The 16,802-nt window shown below is 46.9% G+C and overlaps 1 protein-coding gene across 2 annotated transcripts in view; it reads right to left on the bottom strand.

The window, feature by feature from the left end:
- Positions 1 to 16,802, bottom strand: part of ADAM12 (ADAM metallopeptidase domain 12) — a 361,770-nt gene that overhangs the window by 18,682 nt on the left and 326,286 nt on the right. For both annotated transcript variants that reach the window (XM_083149520.1, XM_083149521.1), the window contains 5 exons: positions 16,578 to 16,776; positions 8,954 to 9,031; positions 3,794 to 3,902; positions 2,966 to 3,101; positions 194 to 296 (listed from right to left, as the gene is read on the bottom strand). In XM_083149520.1, coding sequence (XP_083005646.1) covers positions 194 to 296; positions 2,966 to 3,101; positions 3,794 to 3,902; positions 8,954 to 9,031; positions 16,578 to 16,776 — 625 coding nt within the window. The remainder of the gene's footprint in view (positions 1 to 193; positions 297 to 2,965; positions 3,102 to 3,793; positions 3,903 to 8,953; positions 9,032 to 16,577; positions 16,777 to 16,802) is intronic.

Below are 16,802 nucleotides of genomic sequence, written 5' to 3'. Positions count from 1 at the left end.
GGCTGGTACTTTAACTTGCAGGGGTAATGCAATAAAGCCAGAGATTAGGCAACATAAACTGCCAGTTACAGTACTAACTCCAGGTGTACATGGGCACATCTGCTTGTAGTGTTCATAGACAGGGCGCCAAGAACTACATCAGTCGCTGGTGTAACATGAAGCAGAGGAAGGACTATGCTGTGAAGACACGCACCTCCTGTGCCCGCGACGCATCGCTCAGCAGTTGTTTGCACAACGTTCTGCTGTATTCTTGATTAGCTTCATTGGAGCTTCTGTCTCTTGATGGACTGGCCGACCTGCAATATAAACAATGTAATATAACAGTGAGAGGCTTCAATTTCCAATGACACTGTGAAGGGTCTCTTCATTTTTATTCACCATAGCAAACAACGGGAGTAAAAAAAAGATCAAATACTCTTGCAGGGCTGAAAATAAATATTGATTTTTTTTTGGAAGCCAGTAGCCTGTTAAATTAGCTTCTGCATTCCGTGGAAATGTGTCTTTTGTAACACCCAGGAGACTCTTCTAATGAATCGAGTGCCTGGGCAATTATGGCCACAAATATGGAGGCTACAGCTCACTTGACTAGGTTTCGATCAAAGGTTACCCAGATAGCTGCGGATGCTCAACACAAGCCGGAGCCCTACAAGAGCTTAGTCTGGCTGAGATTCCATAGCCAAAGCTGGAAATGTCACGTGCCCCTGAGTCAATATACCAATCACAGCCCGTATACCAGGGGCGTAACTAACTATTTAGCGCCCCCCCCCCCCCGCCGCACGTATATTCGGCGCCCCCCTCCACACACACCTAACCTGCCCCCCCCCTTCTTACCCGCGGTCTGCGTCTCGCCCGGCTCTCTGTCGGGACCTTCCTGACGTCACGGTCCCGGCCGGCTCCTGCTGCTACAATGAAAACGGACTCTTAGAAAATGGCTGCCCCCATACTGCAGACAGAAAACTGTCTGCAGTATGGGGGCAGCCATTTTCTAATTGTCAGTTTTCATTGCAGCAGGAGCCGGCAGGGACCGTGAAGTCAGGAAGGTCCCGACAGAGCTGGGCGAGACGCAGACCGCGGGTAACTATAGCCCCGCAGCCCCCCCGGCGGCGCCCCCAATTTCTCTGCGCCCCCCCGCCACCGCGGGGGCTGCGGAGCTATAGTTACGCCACTCCCGTATACAGACTCCCTACCTGTAGAGGGGCTCATACTCACTGGAAGATACATGTATCTGGAATGTACTTGATAAATGATAGAGGTTGATCGGTTGCTATGGGCAACTACTTGAAACATCTCTCCTCCAGAGGGAACGATTTCGGTGAGACGGCATTTACCTGCTCGCTATGCAGCTTCCTAGCGAACAGGTTGAAACTGGTTGCTACATGCGAGTGGCAGGTAAAGACGTGCTCAAAATGGTCATTTAAATCAAATAAATCTGTAATCCTACAATGCCCACTTGATTCTACTACCTACTGTACATACTGTATGATTAGATTTGAAAATCCTAATGTAGGAATAAAATGCTGAATAAACCTGGAATATTTGGACAAGATCGACACAGACAAAAGGTCAACATGAGATCTTTTATACGTTTTTTTCTTTTTTGTAAGCTTTTTCATACACAGGGCGGGATGCAGTTAATGGGGTTTTTACTGCATTTTTGTATGGGGCAACGCTGCGGGGGGTATCACCAGATTTTGCTGGCGATACCCTGTAGAAGCTTATGGGCTTCTCTCCACAGCGCTGTGTGAGGGATCCATCACGGATCCTTCCCAGCATGCCCCGCAGCCGGCGCCTTCACTCGCGGCATGCACAGAGGGACTCCCGGGATTTAGAGCGGTCCTTTGCGTTACTAATCGCATAGGTTAGTGCATATGCGATTATTATGGATGCGGTAGCTGGCGGAGATGGGCGGCAGATGTTAGTACATCCCGCCCTTAACCATCCACATGGCCCCCGATTGGGAACGGTACAGTGTGACAATGGCAGCAACGGCAGAACACATATGGGGTTCATGTGATGAAATTTAGGTACTTGTTTCCTAGCACGGCGCCCATCGCATAAGATTGTATGCCTTAATTAAGGCATACAATCTTATGCGACCACATACAATTGAAAAGATTTTTAATTGTATGTACAATATCGCATCTTATGGATCTCATGGATCTTATGCATCCATAAGATGCATAAGATCCATGAGATGCCATAAGATAAAAGATCCATCAACACCAACCCGAAGCGTGGCGAGCGCAGCGAGCCGGCGAGGGGCGGCGGTACGCGTCCTCCGACCTTTTCATACCCCCACTATCCACGTCGGCGTGGAGTTGATTTTATATAGTGTGGCGAACGCAGCGAGCCACCGAGCCCGAAGCGGACTACGGACTACTTCACATGTATTCCACGTCCCCTCGCGGGGCATGCTGCGCTCGCCACGCTTCGGGCTCGGTGGCTCACTGCGCTCGCCACACTATATAAAATCAGCTCCACGCCGACGTGGATAGTGGGGGTATGAAAAGGTCGGAGGACGCGTACCGCCGCCCCTCGCTGCGCTCGCCACGCTTCGGGTTGGCGTCAATAGTGGGGTGGCGTTAACGATGGGGGGGCATTTCACCCATGAGGGGGGGTTGGCAATTAAAATTGGGGTTTTGGGGGCTTTTTACATTGGAATCAATGTAAAATTGGAATCTAAGGGACCATTTCACATTGATTTCAATGTAAAAATCTCGTCGATCGCGTCGCATGCATCTTATGCCGCATAAACACATAGGATGCATGCAATGCTTGCGATATCGGCCCGACACATACAATCTAGATCGTGGGCGCTGTGCTAGGAAACAAGTCCCCTTATTTACAATTTGACATCAGAAAACCATGAAAATCGATGTTGACTATCGACCTAGACACTGTCGATCCTTATACCATAACCATCCAGTACATACAAATAATGTTAGCCCTATAGATAAACCGTTACCTTAATTTTTCAATCGTGTTCTTCTTGTTGGTGAAGAGCCATCTAACGAGAGTCCTCCGCTTGACGTACATGGTGACGGCGGCAGCTGCTATACACATAACAGTGACCAACACTCCGGCAATTAGACTTCTGTTACCTGTGAGGAAAACACAGCGGCACCATTTATTAGTGCGAAGACGTCCACTGAGTGGTGATTTGTGGGGACCTTTCATCTACACTGAATCTCTGTTTTTATAGTTGTCACGGTTGAGTAAATGATTACCCACTACACTTTACGTGCCAGCAGTGGCAGAACTTGTGGGTTGTGGGCCCATGTTCAAAAATATAATTTTGGCCCCCCTCCTCTACTCCAACCCACTTTCACAATATGCAGCATGGCATTGAAATGACAGGGAGAGGCAGAGGGAGGCAGAGGGAAAAACAATTGGTGACAGGAAGAGGATGCCAGGGGCAGCAGTACTCCCACCTCTGCTTGCCTCATGCTAGGATCCATTGATACATTTAACTTCAGCTCCTGAAGTTGTGAAGCACCTGTTACCCTCTACCCTACTGACGTGACCGGGAAACACGACCGCACATGATCTGATATCAGGTGGCTGGTTCAATATCACAAGCCTGACGCCTGATTAATAATAATACAATACGATTAAAATTAATAGGATGTGTAACCCCCGTGTCCACCCTACACCCAGAAACGGAGCAATCTGACTGCCACCGGCGCTGTATTGACTGAGAAATCTTCAGAAATATGGCGCTGGTGCAGAAGACAGTAAAACACCTCAGAAGCAGTCTATTACATCAGCCAATTGCAGGATATAAGTCACCCACCTGAGGCCCTCATGGGGCCACTGTCCATGCTACCGCCAAAACCTTTTTTATCGCAATATGGAGGTGCCCAGTCGGCTTCACAGTGACAATTCTTTTTATTGTTGCAAACCTTAAATATTCCAAAACATACACAAAAAAAGTATTATAAACATATTACTACATACAGTATATACAGAACAGAAAACCATTATTGTATGAGGTACTAAGATTTGTTACTTTAAGGTTTAAGGGACACTCCTAGTGGCATTGGTGCTATTCCAGATTCTCAGCCTACTGACACTCCTACTGGCATTGGTGCTATTCCCGATTCTCAGCCTACTGACACTCCCTACCGGCATTGGTGCTATTCCCGATTCTCAGCCTACTGACACTCCTACCGGCATTGGTGCTATTCCCGATTCTCAGCCTACTGACACTCCTACTGGCATTGGTGCTATTCCAGATTTTCAGCCTACTGACACTCCCTACCGGCATTGGTGCTATTCCAAATTCTCAGCCTACTGACACTCCTACTGGCATTGGTGCTATTCCCGATTCTCAGCCTACTGACACTCCTACTGGCATTGGTGCTATTCCAGATTCTCAGCCTACTGACACTCCCTACCGGCATTGGTGCTATTCCAAATTCTCAGCCTACTGACACTCCCTACCGGCATTGGTGCTATTCCTGATTCTCAGCCAACTGACACTCCTACTGGCATTAGTGCTATTCCCGATTCTCAGCCTACTGACACTCCTACTGGCATTGGTGCTGTTCCTGATTCTCAGCCTACTGACACTCCTACTGGCATTGGTGCTATTCCCGATTCTCAGCCTACTGACACTCCTACTGGCATTGGTGCTATTCCCGATTCTCAGCCTACTGACACTCCTACTGGCATTGGTGCTGTTCCCAATTCTCAGCCTACTGACACTCCTACTGGCATTGGTGCTGTTCCCGATTCTCAGCCTACTGACACTCCTACTGGCATTGGTGCTATTCCCGATTCTCAGCCTACTGACACTCCTACTGGCATTGGTGCTATTCCCGATTCTCAGCCTACTGACACTCCTACTGGCATTGGTGCTGTTCCCGATTCTCAGCCTACTGACACTCCTACTGGCATTGGTAGATCCAGATGTACAGAGATCTCATTACTTTAGCCTGGGCTCCTGCATGTGGTCTGTGATCATTTCATTCCTTAATGCTGTAATAAGTGGTGATTACAATTTCTGGGATCAACAAGGCCCTTATTCTGGTTGATCTGCAGCTTTGCGTGTCATTTAAACGCTGCCCGAATGAACGCCCGCCCTCGCTCGCACTCCGAATATCCCTGCACTCATGCGAATGGAGGTTTAGCATAAACACCCCACACCCGCGCCATGGGTGCATTTACCCAGCATTTTTATGGGGACGTTCATTAAAACGCTGGGCGTTCCCATGATACGCGTCAGGGAGCGCGGTGATCAGAATAACGCCCCAAGTCCTAATATTTAATGAATCTGCCTATTACTTTCACATCCTAACAAACCTACTAGAGTGGGCAGATATTCCTGTTCTCCCCTCATTTCCAGCACAGATTACTAATGACAGACATGAGCTGAAGGCCGCGATGGACACAGCGACATCAGGAAACATTTTCTCACTCAGTGAATTTAGGAGACGGCAGATATAGGGCTGAAGTGATGTATTATATCAGCTTACTGAGCAGATTTATAGCCCAATGTCTAATAAAACACTAGGTCCCTTTATCAGGACTGTCATAGCCAGAGGAAAAGGCCACTTCAGGCTTGAAAGTTTGCAAACAAAATATGTGGAGTCAGTCCATAAAAGCTGCGCAGTCCTTCCAGAATGCTTCCGCTTATCATTAGATAACCACCACTTCCCTACTTCCCTTCTCCGGAGGGGGCAGTGCGGTAGGGAGTCAGGAGGTGTGGGCAAGTGGGAAAATGGGCTGGCTGAGGGGATGGATCCACAATCGTTTTGCGGTGTCATAGTGGCACTAAGGAAACTCTTTTGGCTAGCATTAATTTTGGATACATTATTTACGATATCGACATCTTCAAAATATCGACAGGCAACTTGTTCTTGGAATGCTGGCAGATGAAATGTCAACATTAGGAGCAGGAGGTTTAGGCAGCGGGGTGGGGTTAAGGGTTAAGCTGCGGGGGTTGGTTCGGAGATTTTAGCATACTTCACAACTTTTGCAAGTTTGTACCTGGGATCAGCAGGTATGAAAAAGGGATCTCATAAGGGAGGGGCGTGGCCGAGTGCGATGACCACCTTTGTCAATGTTTTGGGGCGGACCCAGTGCTCCCCAAGCAGCTGGGCAGCCCCCGGCTCCCTTCTCTGCATGCACCTGCCATCTATACAGAGCAGATCACCGATCTTCCAACCGATACAGATGTGTCTTTATACATCATTTCTGCAGTCACGCCGAATATTTATTCACAGTTCCTTATATAGCACAGCAAATTCCATTGCACTTTACAATTGGAAACAGTGATAAAACAAATTGGGTAGTAACAAACCGGCATAGAGGTAGGAGGGCCCTGCTCGTATGCTTACAATATATGCAGTTAATAGGAGGGATAAATAAGGATAGGATTCCTTAGCATGGCAGTCCCAGCAGATTACAAGACAGTCCTGATTGGATGCAATCATATACAGATGTAGCGGGATTCATCTTTGCAGGTGATGGCGATGGCGTCGCCATCCCCTGCCCCGCCGCCATCTGTATGCCGGAAGGGGACGCGCGCGCACGAGGTGCGCGCGCGTCCCCTTCCGACGGTGCTGCCCTCGGTCGCCCCGTGCCCACACCGGGCGACCGTACCCCCCGCAGCCTCCTCGGGTCCGTCCCAGCACTATCGAGCGGGAGGCGGACAGTATTGCGTCCGCCTCGCCGCCCGGATACTGAGACGCGCGTGCGTGGGCGACGCACGCGCGTCTCAGTCAGATGGATCGCCAGCAGCATGCTGCTGGCGGTTCGCCAGCAAAGATAAAACCGGCCCCATCTGTATGAATACACCAGTAGGTTGTGTGGGGGTTCCTGAATATGATACGCTTGCCTGAAGAGGTGAGTTTTCAGGGAACGCTTGAAAGTTTGGAGGCTTGAGGAGAGTCTTAATGAACTTGTTTGCGCATTCCATATGGTGGGTGCTGCCCAACGAAAGTCCTGTAAGTGTAAGTGGGAACGAGTAATGAGTGTGGATGAGAGATGCAGATCTTGTGTAGTCTTTTTTCCATTGCACGCTGCATGGCGTATTGGGGCTAGATGTATGAGGGAACATCTTTATATATATTGTTGCTAACAGGACACTGTGCATCTAATGACTCTTCATTAAGGGCAACTGGATACAGCTTGACAGAAATATGGCACTATGTAGCAATTAACTTTGAACTGAATTGAACAATGTTGGTCTGACAACGAAGGAAAGCTACACCGGCATAATCCGCCGTAATAACGTAGGTTGTGTTACACATCTGGGACTGTAAACATAACTCTGAGAAATCCAGACTTGAAGTTTTCCTCTGTCTTTCTAACGCCATTATGTAGCGCAGGACGGATTCATATTATTAATCAATGTTTAGACGTTTATACCTTTGAAAGTATAACTATTCACTGCTGGCAACGGTATAACATTGAAATGTTAATGAAAATTTGCACAAGAAAATGAAACTTGCTTTGAATTTCATGATGGTTTAATTTAAAATCCGTGTTTGATAAAGTCGCTCTTTGTGATGCAAATACCTAATTTCCTCTTTTGTGAGCTCCGGCGCGTCCTTAACGGAGCATGACTATCGGAGGAGGCCAGTTTCATCTCATACATTGCAGAGCACACTGGACTGTCAGCTACCCACTTTCTGATTAACCATGTACGGGTAAGAGTGCCGAGCCGATCACCTGCTCTGAGGCTTCAGCAACTTTTATATAATAAAAGGCTAGGTTTGCTCCTCAACTCTATGGTGGGAATTCAAGAGTTCTGTATGCTGTTGGCCACAAGATACTGGACGGAACAATTCAAGTGTTCCTCCGTTGGGCTGTTATGATGTTCTATCATTTTGACAGACTGGTAACTAGTAATCTACATAAACCAGCAGTACATATGAGGCAATGTGGGGGATCGGGGAAAGAAGCCACCAATGACGTTGGGGCAGGCTGGGTCACAGGGAAAAGCCACACCCCCTCTGGTGGTTGACCACATCACTGAAGCATGGGATCCAACCACTGCATTTTTTTCACACCAGTAGAAAATCTCTCTCTCTTCTCATTTGCATAATAGTGTATTTGGCACAAGATAGACTGAAAATTGAGAACCGCAATAGGGAAAATAAGCAGACAGCTCTCTTTCTATTGAGGAATAAGAAAATTATTAACACAGGTCCATTTTATGGGCTAATCTACAGTATATATAAAAAAGGCTAACTACTCCTCACCTCTATGAGGTGAAGTACCGCCATTGACCACCAGAGGCCACTAAACGGGACTAAATTACTCCTTTGTGTGCTAAAAGATGTCATAACAGAAAGAGAAAGCAAATTTTGCAGGGACAATGAACTGTTTCAAACTTGCGGGATATTGAGAGAGGGAGCTGTGAAGACGGAGATAGGAGCAAATAAAGCAAAAGTAAAAACTGTCACAGCTCAAAGTGAAAGTACATTGCAGAAGCTTTCATTTTGACGGGCTTTTAACTAGTATAGTCTATAACTGGTCATTAATTACAGTTATTATAATCATAATAATTAATTGGTCAAATGTAAATAATCTGTTACATGCAGTGGGTCTATAGTGTCTTAATATCCACGAGGAACGGAGGAAGCATATTTCAGGGCAGAAAGGAACTTTTACCATGAGGTGTGGAGGCCATGTTTTCTCACAAATCAGCAATAGGCAACTTTTGGCACTCCAGCTGCAGTGGAACTACACATCCCAGCATTCCCTAACAACATTTTGCTAGTAGGACAGGCTAAACTTTGGCAAGGCATGCTGGGATGCGTAGTTACTTAGCAGCTGGAGGGCTGCATGTTGCATGTAAATATGTAAATAGCCTGGTGGTACGTACATGTGTGATATAAATACAGCCTGTGATTATACTGGGCAGAGAGAGGCTTCTGCCATTCCGCACACTCCACTTTCCAGGGTTATGGGAAATCACATAAAGGCACTTCGGGATACTTACACCGTGTCCGTGGCATTTAGCTGCGCAGTTCTGCGTGCCAAATGTGCTGATGTTCTGACACTGGCGGTCCAGGCAGATCTGCAAGGGGAAAGTGAGAGTTAGGGGGACGACTGTGGCAAATAAATGCAATCTGCAGGCTTCCTGGCATTATATTGGAGGACACATAGGGGGGAAGGTCTGTGACATATAGGACAGCAATCAGCAATATGTGATACACTACATGCATTTTTGTTGCCATTAACTAAATGAGAAATTCTGTTCCATTGGTAGCTTAAAAATAATGACTAAGAGAACCTAATTTTCTTTTTTTTAATTATTAGTATTATCATCATCATCCTTTATAAAGGCGCCACAAGGGTTCTGCAGCTACTAACAAAGGTAGACTCCTGTTTTTTCGTAAAGTCCCACATACATGTGGAGGAGTGGGTATATCGTCCTCATCCCATCAACTTCCTACTGAGGTGGGTAGGATGAGGAGATTTTACAGGGAATAGTGGGTCTACTGGAAGGGGGTGGGGCTTATTGACATACATTTGCATAATTTAGCCCCATCATCATGACAGCTGGGGGCAGGGCCTAGTGACTGACAACACAACTGCTGGGGGGGGAAAGGGGGGTTTAGGCTTCTGGCAGGGATGGTTATGGTGAGGGTGGTAGGGGTAAAGGCTTAGGTTACTAATGGTGCCCTTGTTGGGATTCTCAGTTTTGGGTTACCAGGTCGGTCTTTTGGCATCCTGACCACTAGAATATCGTATACAGTATATGTATCCCATGTAAAGAATTATAACATCGCAAATGCAATGAGATGAGCTGAGATCTAGTACAAAAAGTATGTGCTGCGCATACTTTTTGTACTAGATCTCATCTCATCGCATTTCAAAACCTGTGCGATGCAATGAGATGAGATGAGATATTGTATACAATAATTGTACCGTGTATGGGCACCTTAACACTACCCAACTAATATTAAATAAATAAATGTAAAAACATGTCTAATGAAAATATAAAGGACATTTAATTTTTTTTTTTTTGACCAAATGTCAGTTTTTTTATGGTTAGATAAATTCATATTTGATAGCCCACATAAATATACACTTGACAAATGCCTGTAATCTGAGCTTGTGCGCGGTCTGGAAGTAATACGCGCGCCGATATAGTTAAATGGAATAGAAATTAAACACAATTACACGGGATCTTATCACGATCGGGAGTTAAGTCTGTGCTGCTGATAAAGATTAGGGATGTACGGCACAGTGATAGCAGGAAGGCTCATTATCCCGGGGGCTGGGTCGAGCAGGTTTAATCAGAGGGCACAAAGGTACGCCTCAATGGGGATATTAAATCTGAGATGATTAGAATGCGATAAGCAAAGGGATTATGTCATATTACAATGAGAAAGGAGGGTGACTTGCTACACATAAAAACAAAAACCGCCAGCCGGATGAGAGTCTGTTAGATCTTAATAACAAAGAACATCGCAAGCTATAAACAGCGGCAATAATAATTAGTGGCAGACAAGTAAAAATGGCCTCGATCGTCAACGGTAATTTATTACTGGAGAAGATGTTCCTCTGAATGAGGAAATAAGACGTTTAACTCGCACTGCAGTATCAGGGGAGGAAAGGAATCTACTTCTGTTGCATACACATGGGGGACTTTGATCTGATTCTAGCAGAGGCGGAGCTACCATTGGTGCAGTGCATTGGGGCCCCTGAAAATGAAGGAGGCCCACTGCTGCCCTTGTCACCCACTGTTTTTACCTGTCACACTCTGCCTCTCCCTGTCACCCTCTACTAAAGATGGCCATCGACCATTGATGATTCGAAATCATCGATGGTTTATGGTCGATGTCAAATACTTTTGCCATCAATAGGGGAGAAGCAGATGGTTTCCCTACATCGATGGCACAGCAAAAACAATGTTTTTTTTTTCAAAATGCCGGGAAACGGAGCATAACTTCACCCCCCGACACCCGCGAAGCCCTGCCCACGTGTTTTGAGTGGCCTACAGGCCAATCACTCAAACATAATAGAGGACCATCAATATATAAAACTATCGATGGTCACTCATTGAATAGTTTTACACTATTGATGGCCAGTTGCACTTTTGCCATCGATGGCAAAGACACAGATGGCCATCCACACCCTCTACCTCTCCCTGTCACCCAATGCCGTGCTGCATATTGTAGTTGTCCGACCATTTGGGTTTTTGCGTTAACCCTCTACAAGAGACCAGCTGCTAAATCACCTGTTCAGCGCTGGGTACACACCAAACCCACCCTTCCATATTGTAAACTTGGGTTGGGGTGGACAAGAGGGGGGCCCAAATTATACTGTTGCACCTGGGCTCACCACCCACAAGTTCCAACAATGGATTCTGGCATCACCTGTCCTCTGAATGTTAGTAGCACAAAGTAGAACATTAATGGGTCTAATGAATATTGCCTGGGCTTCTTGTGCGGTAGGTCAACATTGACAAAATATCAACATGCAAAAGGTCGACACAAGAAAAAGGTACATATGAACAAGGTCGACACATGCGTCAACATGAGTTTTTTGGTGTCACCGTTCACACTTGTCAACCTGGTCTCCCAGTTAGTACATTGCGTACCCTCGCATGGGTTGCTATGGTGCCTTGCTCCGCTACCGTTCCCAATCGCAGTCCATGTGGATGATCAAGAAATAAAAAAAAATAGAAAAACTCATGTAGACCTTTTTACGTGTCAACCTTTTTCATGTCGCCCTTTGGTCAACGTTGGCCCTTTACAGGACGACATTTTGTTTACCTGGACACTAGAAGTTCATTGATCTCTAAAAATACAACATTTCGGGAACTTGACAGCAGAAGCTTACGCCATGGTGTTTATTCCGGACCCCCCCCCACTCCTACATAGTATCGGATCCTTCTGCCTCCGGATGTTGAGATCTTTTTTGTACATGTGTGAACCACAGTTCTTAACTTTGGGGCCAATTCAGACCCATTTGTTCAGGTCCGAACTCGTCCCCTTACCCGATGTTTGGGGTCTGTGCATATACCAATATGCGCATGCGTAACCCGTGAGCGAATGGCTTTGGCGAGTTTTACACTCCATGGGCTGGGGCCAGGCAGGGGGCAGCCTCCCCATAACAACTTACCCCTGGAAAAGCAGGCGGGTCGATGCCTGCTCCGGGGTGGGCGGCATACGTCACATAATGTCAGCGCCCATCCCAAGATCAGCGGCCATCTAAAAAGTAAGTATTGACTTACTTTTCAGACCGAAGGCTGCACAAATCATTCGATGGTCATTGAAGGTGGATTTATCCACCTTGTAGATAGATAAAGTGGAGAAAGTACCAACCAATCAGATCCTAATGCCCATGTCATAAACTGTGATTAAAAACTGTCCGCTAGGAGCTGATTGGTTGGTACATATCTCTCTCCATGCTGTGGGCCAGTTGCACTAAGCTTCAAAAGTGATAAAATGGAGAGTGATAAACAACCAACCAATCAGCTCCTGCCTGACATTTTTCAAACACAGCATGTGACATGGCAGGTAGGAGCTGATTGGCTGGCTGTTTATCACTCTCCATTTTATCACTTTTGAAGCTTAGTGCATCTGGCCCTGTATCTGGTGGATTCTTTTCTTCCGCTCCTGGCTTCTAATCAAGATCCAATGGAAAGAAAAAGCGATGTGGTCCAGGGATCGATAATCTCCATGAAGGAAAGTCATAGGGTGACATTCTATGGGATGCGCTAAATGCGCATGTTTTATTCGCGCACCACATCGCCGCAAATCGCACTTTTACAAATCGCACTTTTCAGTGAAAATGCGCATATGTAATGTGATGCGCATTGGAGGCTGAAAAGTGCGAAGAGGGGCGATTTGCGGCGAAGTGGTGCGCTGTATTTAGTCCTGAAAATGTGCGATTTTCATGTCTGAAAATCGCACATTTGCAGGACAGCGCAAAGTTAAAAAAAAAACGAGCGCGGGGTCCCCCGCCCGAGTCTAACCAGCCCCGGGCTCACTGAGCCAGTGCTGGTGACATAAAATCAGGGTCCCCGACAAATAGGGGTCCCCTTGATTTCATGAAACCAGCACCAGGCTCAAGGTCCGGCGCTGGTTCCCAAAATACGGGGGACAAAATGACTAGGGGTCCCCCGTATTTTAAGAACCAGCACCGGACACAACCAGCCAGCAGGGTAATGCCACAGCCGGGGGAAACTTATTATATAAGCTCCCGCGGCCAAAGCATTAACCCCCTGGCTGGTCAGCATGGGCAGGGGTCCTGGGGAAGTGGGGACCCCCACAATGAAGGGGTCCCCCCCCTCCAGGACTTACCAGCCCATGCTGGCCGGTGGGCATCGGGCTGATGATTTGTGTAAAAAAAAAGAAGTACAACTATTGTTTTATACTGGCGAACTATGAGTCCCAGCAAGCCTACCCCGCATGCTGGGACTTGGAGAACCACAAGTCCCAGCATGCGGGGCATTAAAGGGCCCGCTGGCACTTGTAGTTCTGCAGTACAAAAAATAGTTAACAAAATCACACTGACACACTGTAAAATAAAAGTTTAATACACACAAAACACACACACACTGATACTTACCTACCTTGAGCCCGTAGGTCGGTCCCTGGATCCTGGGTCCGTCCTCCGGGGCTCCAGGGCAGAAGAGTCCGGTTCCGGGGCCTTGGTCCTGGTTCCGGGGCTGGTCCTGGGGTTTCGGGGCTCCTGGGCTGCAGAATCCGGGGTCCGGGATCCGGGATCCGAGGTAGTCCCCAGGGGTACCTAAGGAAGCAAATCCAACTCACCTGGTCCCCGGCGACGACCTCGGAATCCTCTTCGGTGACAGCGCTGCTCCCATCTGGTAGCCGGCTCGCAGGACTTTGAGCAGATCGCTATAGGGTGCTGCACAAAATGACTTTGTTATCCAGAATTTCACTCACAGGGACGGTTCTGGCAGCTCCCCAGGGCGCTGTGATTGTGAGACCCAGCCCTGGGTGGGACAGCACAAGTATGAGCTTTTAGGCCAATGTACGCAACCAAATATGTTACTGGCTTACACTAATATAGTTATCAATATTTATCATGTCACTCCCCCAATCTGGCTGCTTTCAGCACTGGATGAACCCGTCATCCACATTTATTTAGTGTCTTTGCTGTGTATCGCTTAGAATAGAGTCTGGAACGTATTGTTTCAATCACTAGTGCCGTGGAGAGTTGTAAGAGATAACACCCCAGATTAGCCTAAAAGCAATTTCTATTAATATTTGTAATTTGTAACAAGGGAGAGAGTGGTTTGTGTCTGGTAAGTAACTGATGGCTTCCTCCTGAGGACAGTTACAGATCTATTTACTAAAGGGAGAAAATATTACTTTAGTGCAAATGCAACCTTTTCTTGCATCTGCAGGAATTATACGTCACCCCTGTAATTATACGGCACACTTAGCAGCACCCATGGAATTATACAGCATGCATGGCGGCACCCCTGGAATTATACGGCGCACATAGCGGCACCCCTGGAATTATACGGCACACATGGTGGCACCCCTGGAATTATACGGCGCACATGGTGGCACCCCTGGAATTATACGGCGCACATGGCGGCACCACTGGAATTATACGGCGCACATGGCGGCACCACTGGAATTATACAGCATGCATGGTGGCACCCCTGGAATTATACGGCACACATAGCGGCACCACTGGAATTATACGGCGCACATCGTCGGCACCACTGAAATTATACAGAACCCCTACAATTCACACCAAAAAGACCTAAAAAATGCACTTCAACATTCCCATACAACATTCCCATACATGTCATTTCCATGTCATCATTTGGCTTGTGTCAGTCTCTTCATGTGTCGACTAGTGTGCATTTGACCATATGTTGTCAACTTTGGACTGTCGACATATCAACTAGATACAAGTTACTACAGAAGAATAAGTATTCCAGTGAGTTCCTCACAGCCATCCCAACTCTTAAATGGAGGTGGCATTGCACATTGGTTTAGTACAGCAGCTCCATTCTTATAACCACCAGTCCTACCTTGTGTGACAGACGATGCAGCTTTCAGTATCACACATAGCAGCAATGCAACGCATGTTTTATGGGCTTTAACTGTGCACATAAGGCCCCTAAGCGACCTCTGCGACCATCAAGTAATCTGTGAGGGTTATTTGTTGAAGCACAACTGCTCAACATTAATAGGTCAGTAGGAATACTGCAGAGTTGATTAATCCATGCACTGGGTGTTAAGTACATAAAAAGTCAACATTTAGTATTGAGAAATGTAATTTTCATAGTGTAAGTAATTATTAAATATTACTCTACATGTCCCATGTGCATCTGTTAGTTACTGTATAACTGTATTATACTTTGTTTCAAGAGAAACCCTCAAAGTATCTCCTTAAGTAAAACATCCCATTCTGTGTATTCTTTTGGGGCCATTCGCTTCTAGGTGTCTAGGTGTGGGAATCCTTGCCTCTCTGCTGTGGTGTGGAAGGAGGAAAAAACAAAAGTGTTACCTGGAGAACAGATGGAGTACAAAGCCAATCCCTGATTGCCACGCTACAAAAAGCTAGCACCAGGCCCTGGTTTTGACTTGTAAATTATTGTGGCTTTGGGTTAACTTACGGTATTGTGGTTGTAACTCAATGGCTATTAAATAGATTTTAGAGATTGCCCTCAAGAACCATGATGTTATATGAAACTTACTTTGTGGTTAATTATAAATGAGCCCTAATTGTGTTGCTAAGATGCATCCAGACATTGATCTAGTAGGAGTTGTCCTCATTCATCAGCTCACCGTTCTATACAATCCATCAGACAAATGCCAACTTCCATCATTAAGGGTGCCATGCTGCTCACAGGAGATACTACCAGTTGGGAGACCTGGGACACCCTGATGGCAGGTAATACCGCAGTCCATGGTGGTACTGGTAAGCTGGTGCATGATACAAGTTGTGTGGTTACAGCACAGTTTATTAAAGTCAGAGTGTACCAGTATGATCCTAAGGGCGAGATTTACTAAAGGGAAAATGCCGTAAAACCCCGTCATACGGCATTTTCCTATGTATCAATCCCCGTCCGCCCCGTTGCGATACCCTATAGAAGCCTATGGGCTTCTTTCGCCTCCCGCCGTACGACGTCCGCGCCCCCCCCCCCCTCCTGTCCTCCAAAATCTCCTCCTCCCCCTGGTGTGACAGCCGGGAGGACATCCGGCTTCAGGGGGGAGGAGGAGACGCAGGGGGACGCTGCCAGCCGCTGGGAGGTGACTGAGACCCCCGCAGCCCACATCATAGGTATAGCGGGGGTCTCCGTCACCGCAACCCGATGCTGGCCGCATATGTTAGTACATATGCGGCAGCATCGCGGCGGATGCAGTGCGAAGGGCGGCGATGTATGTTAATACATCCCGCCCTAAGGGGGAAATTTACTAAGATGTGTATTCTACTTCCCATGTGATGTTGCTATAGGCAACCAATCAGATCCTGACTATTATCTTCTAGAGGGTGCTCAATAACTAAGTAGATTATGATTGTTGCCCACAGCAACATCACATGTGAAGTAGAATACACATCATAGTAAATTTCCCCCTAAATGTCATTAAAATGATCATAAATGTATCCGCGTCACTCACTTTTCCATGCCCACATTTTGTGCCGGCTAGAACCAGCCCTGGGTCTGGCATATCATCTCCCAGATACACATGGGTACCACGACACAAGATTTTGCCTCCTTCTTGCAGGGGTATGTTAGTTTCTATGGAGACAGCATTGGTTCCAATCACTGGCCGGCTTGCGCCACCTTGGCACTGAATTTTCCCACACTTGGCATCTCTAGAAACAGAAGCAAGACACTTAGA

This window comes from Crinia signifera, chromosome 6 (genome assembly GCF_055691185.1).
Source record: "Crinia signifera chromosome 6, ASM5569118v1, whole genome shotgun sequence".
NCBI lineage: Eukaryota > Metazoa > Chordata > Amphibia > Anura > Myobatrachidae > Crinia > Crinia signifera.
This window is presented reverse-complemented; position numbering and strand designations above follow the sequence as displayed.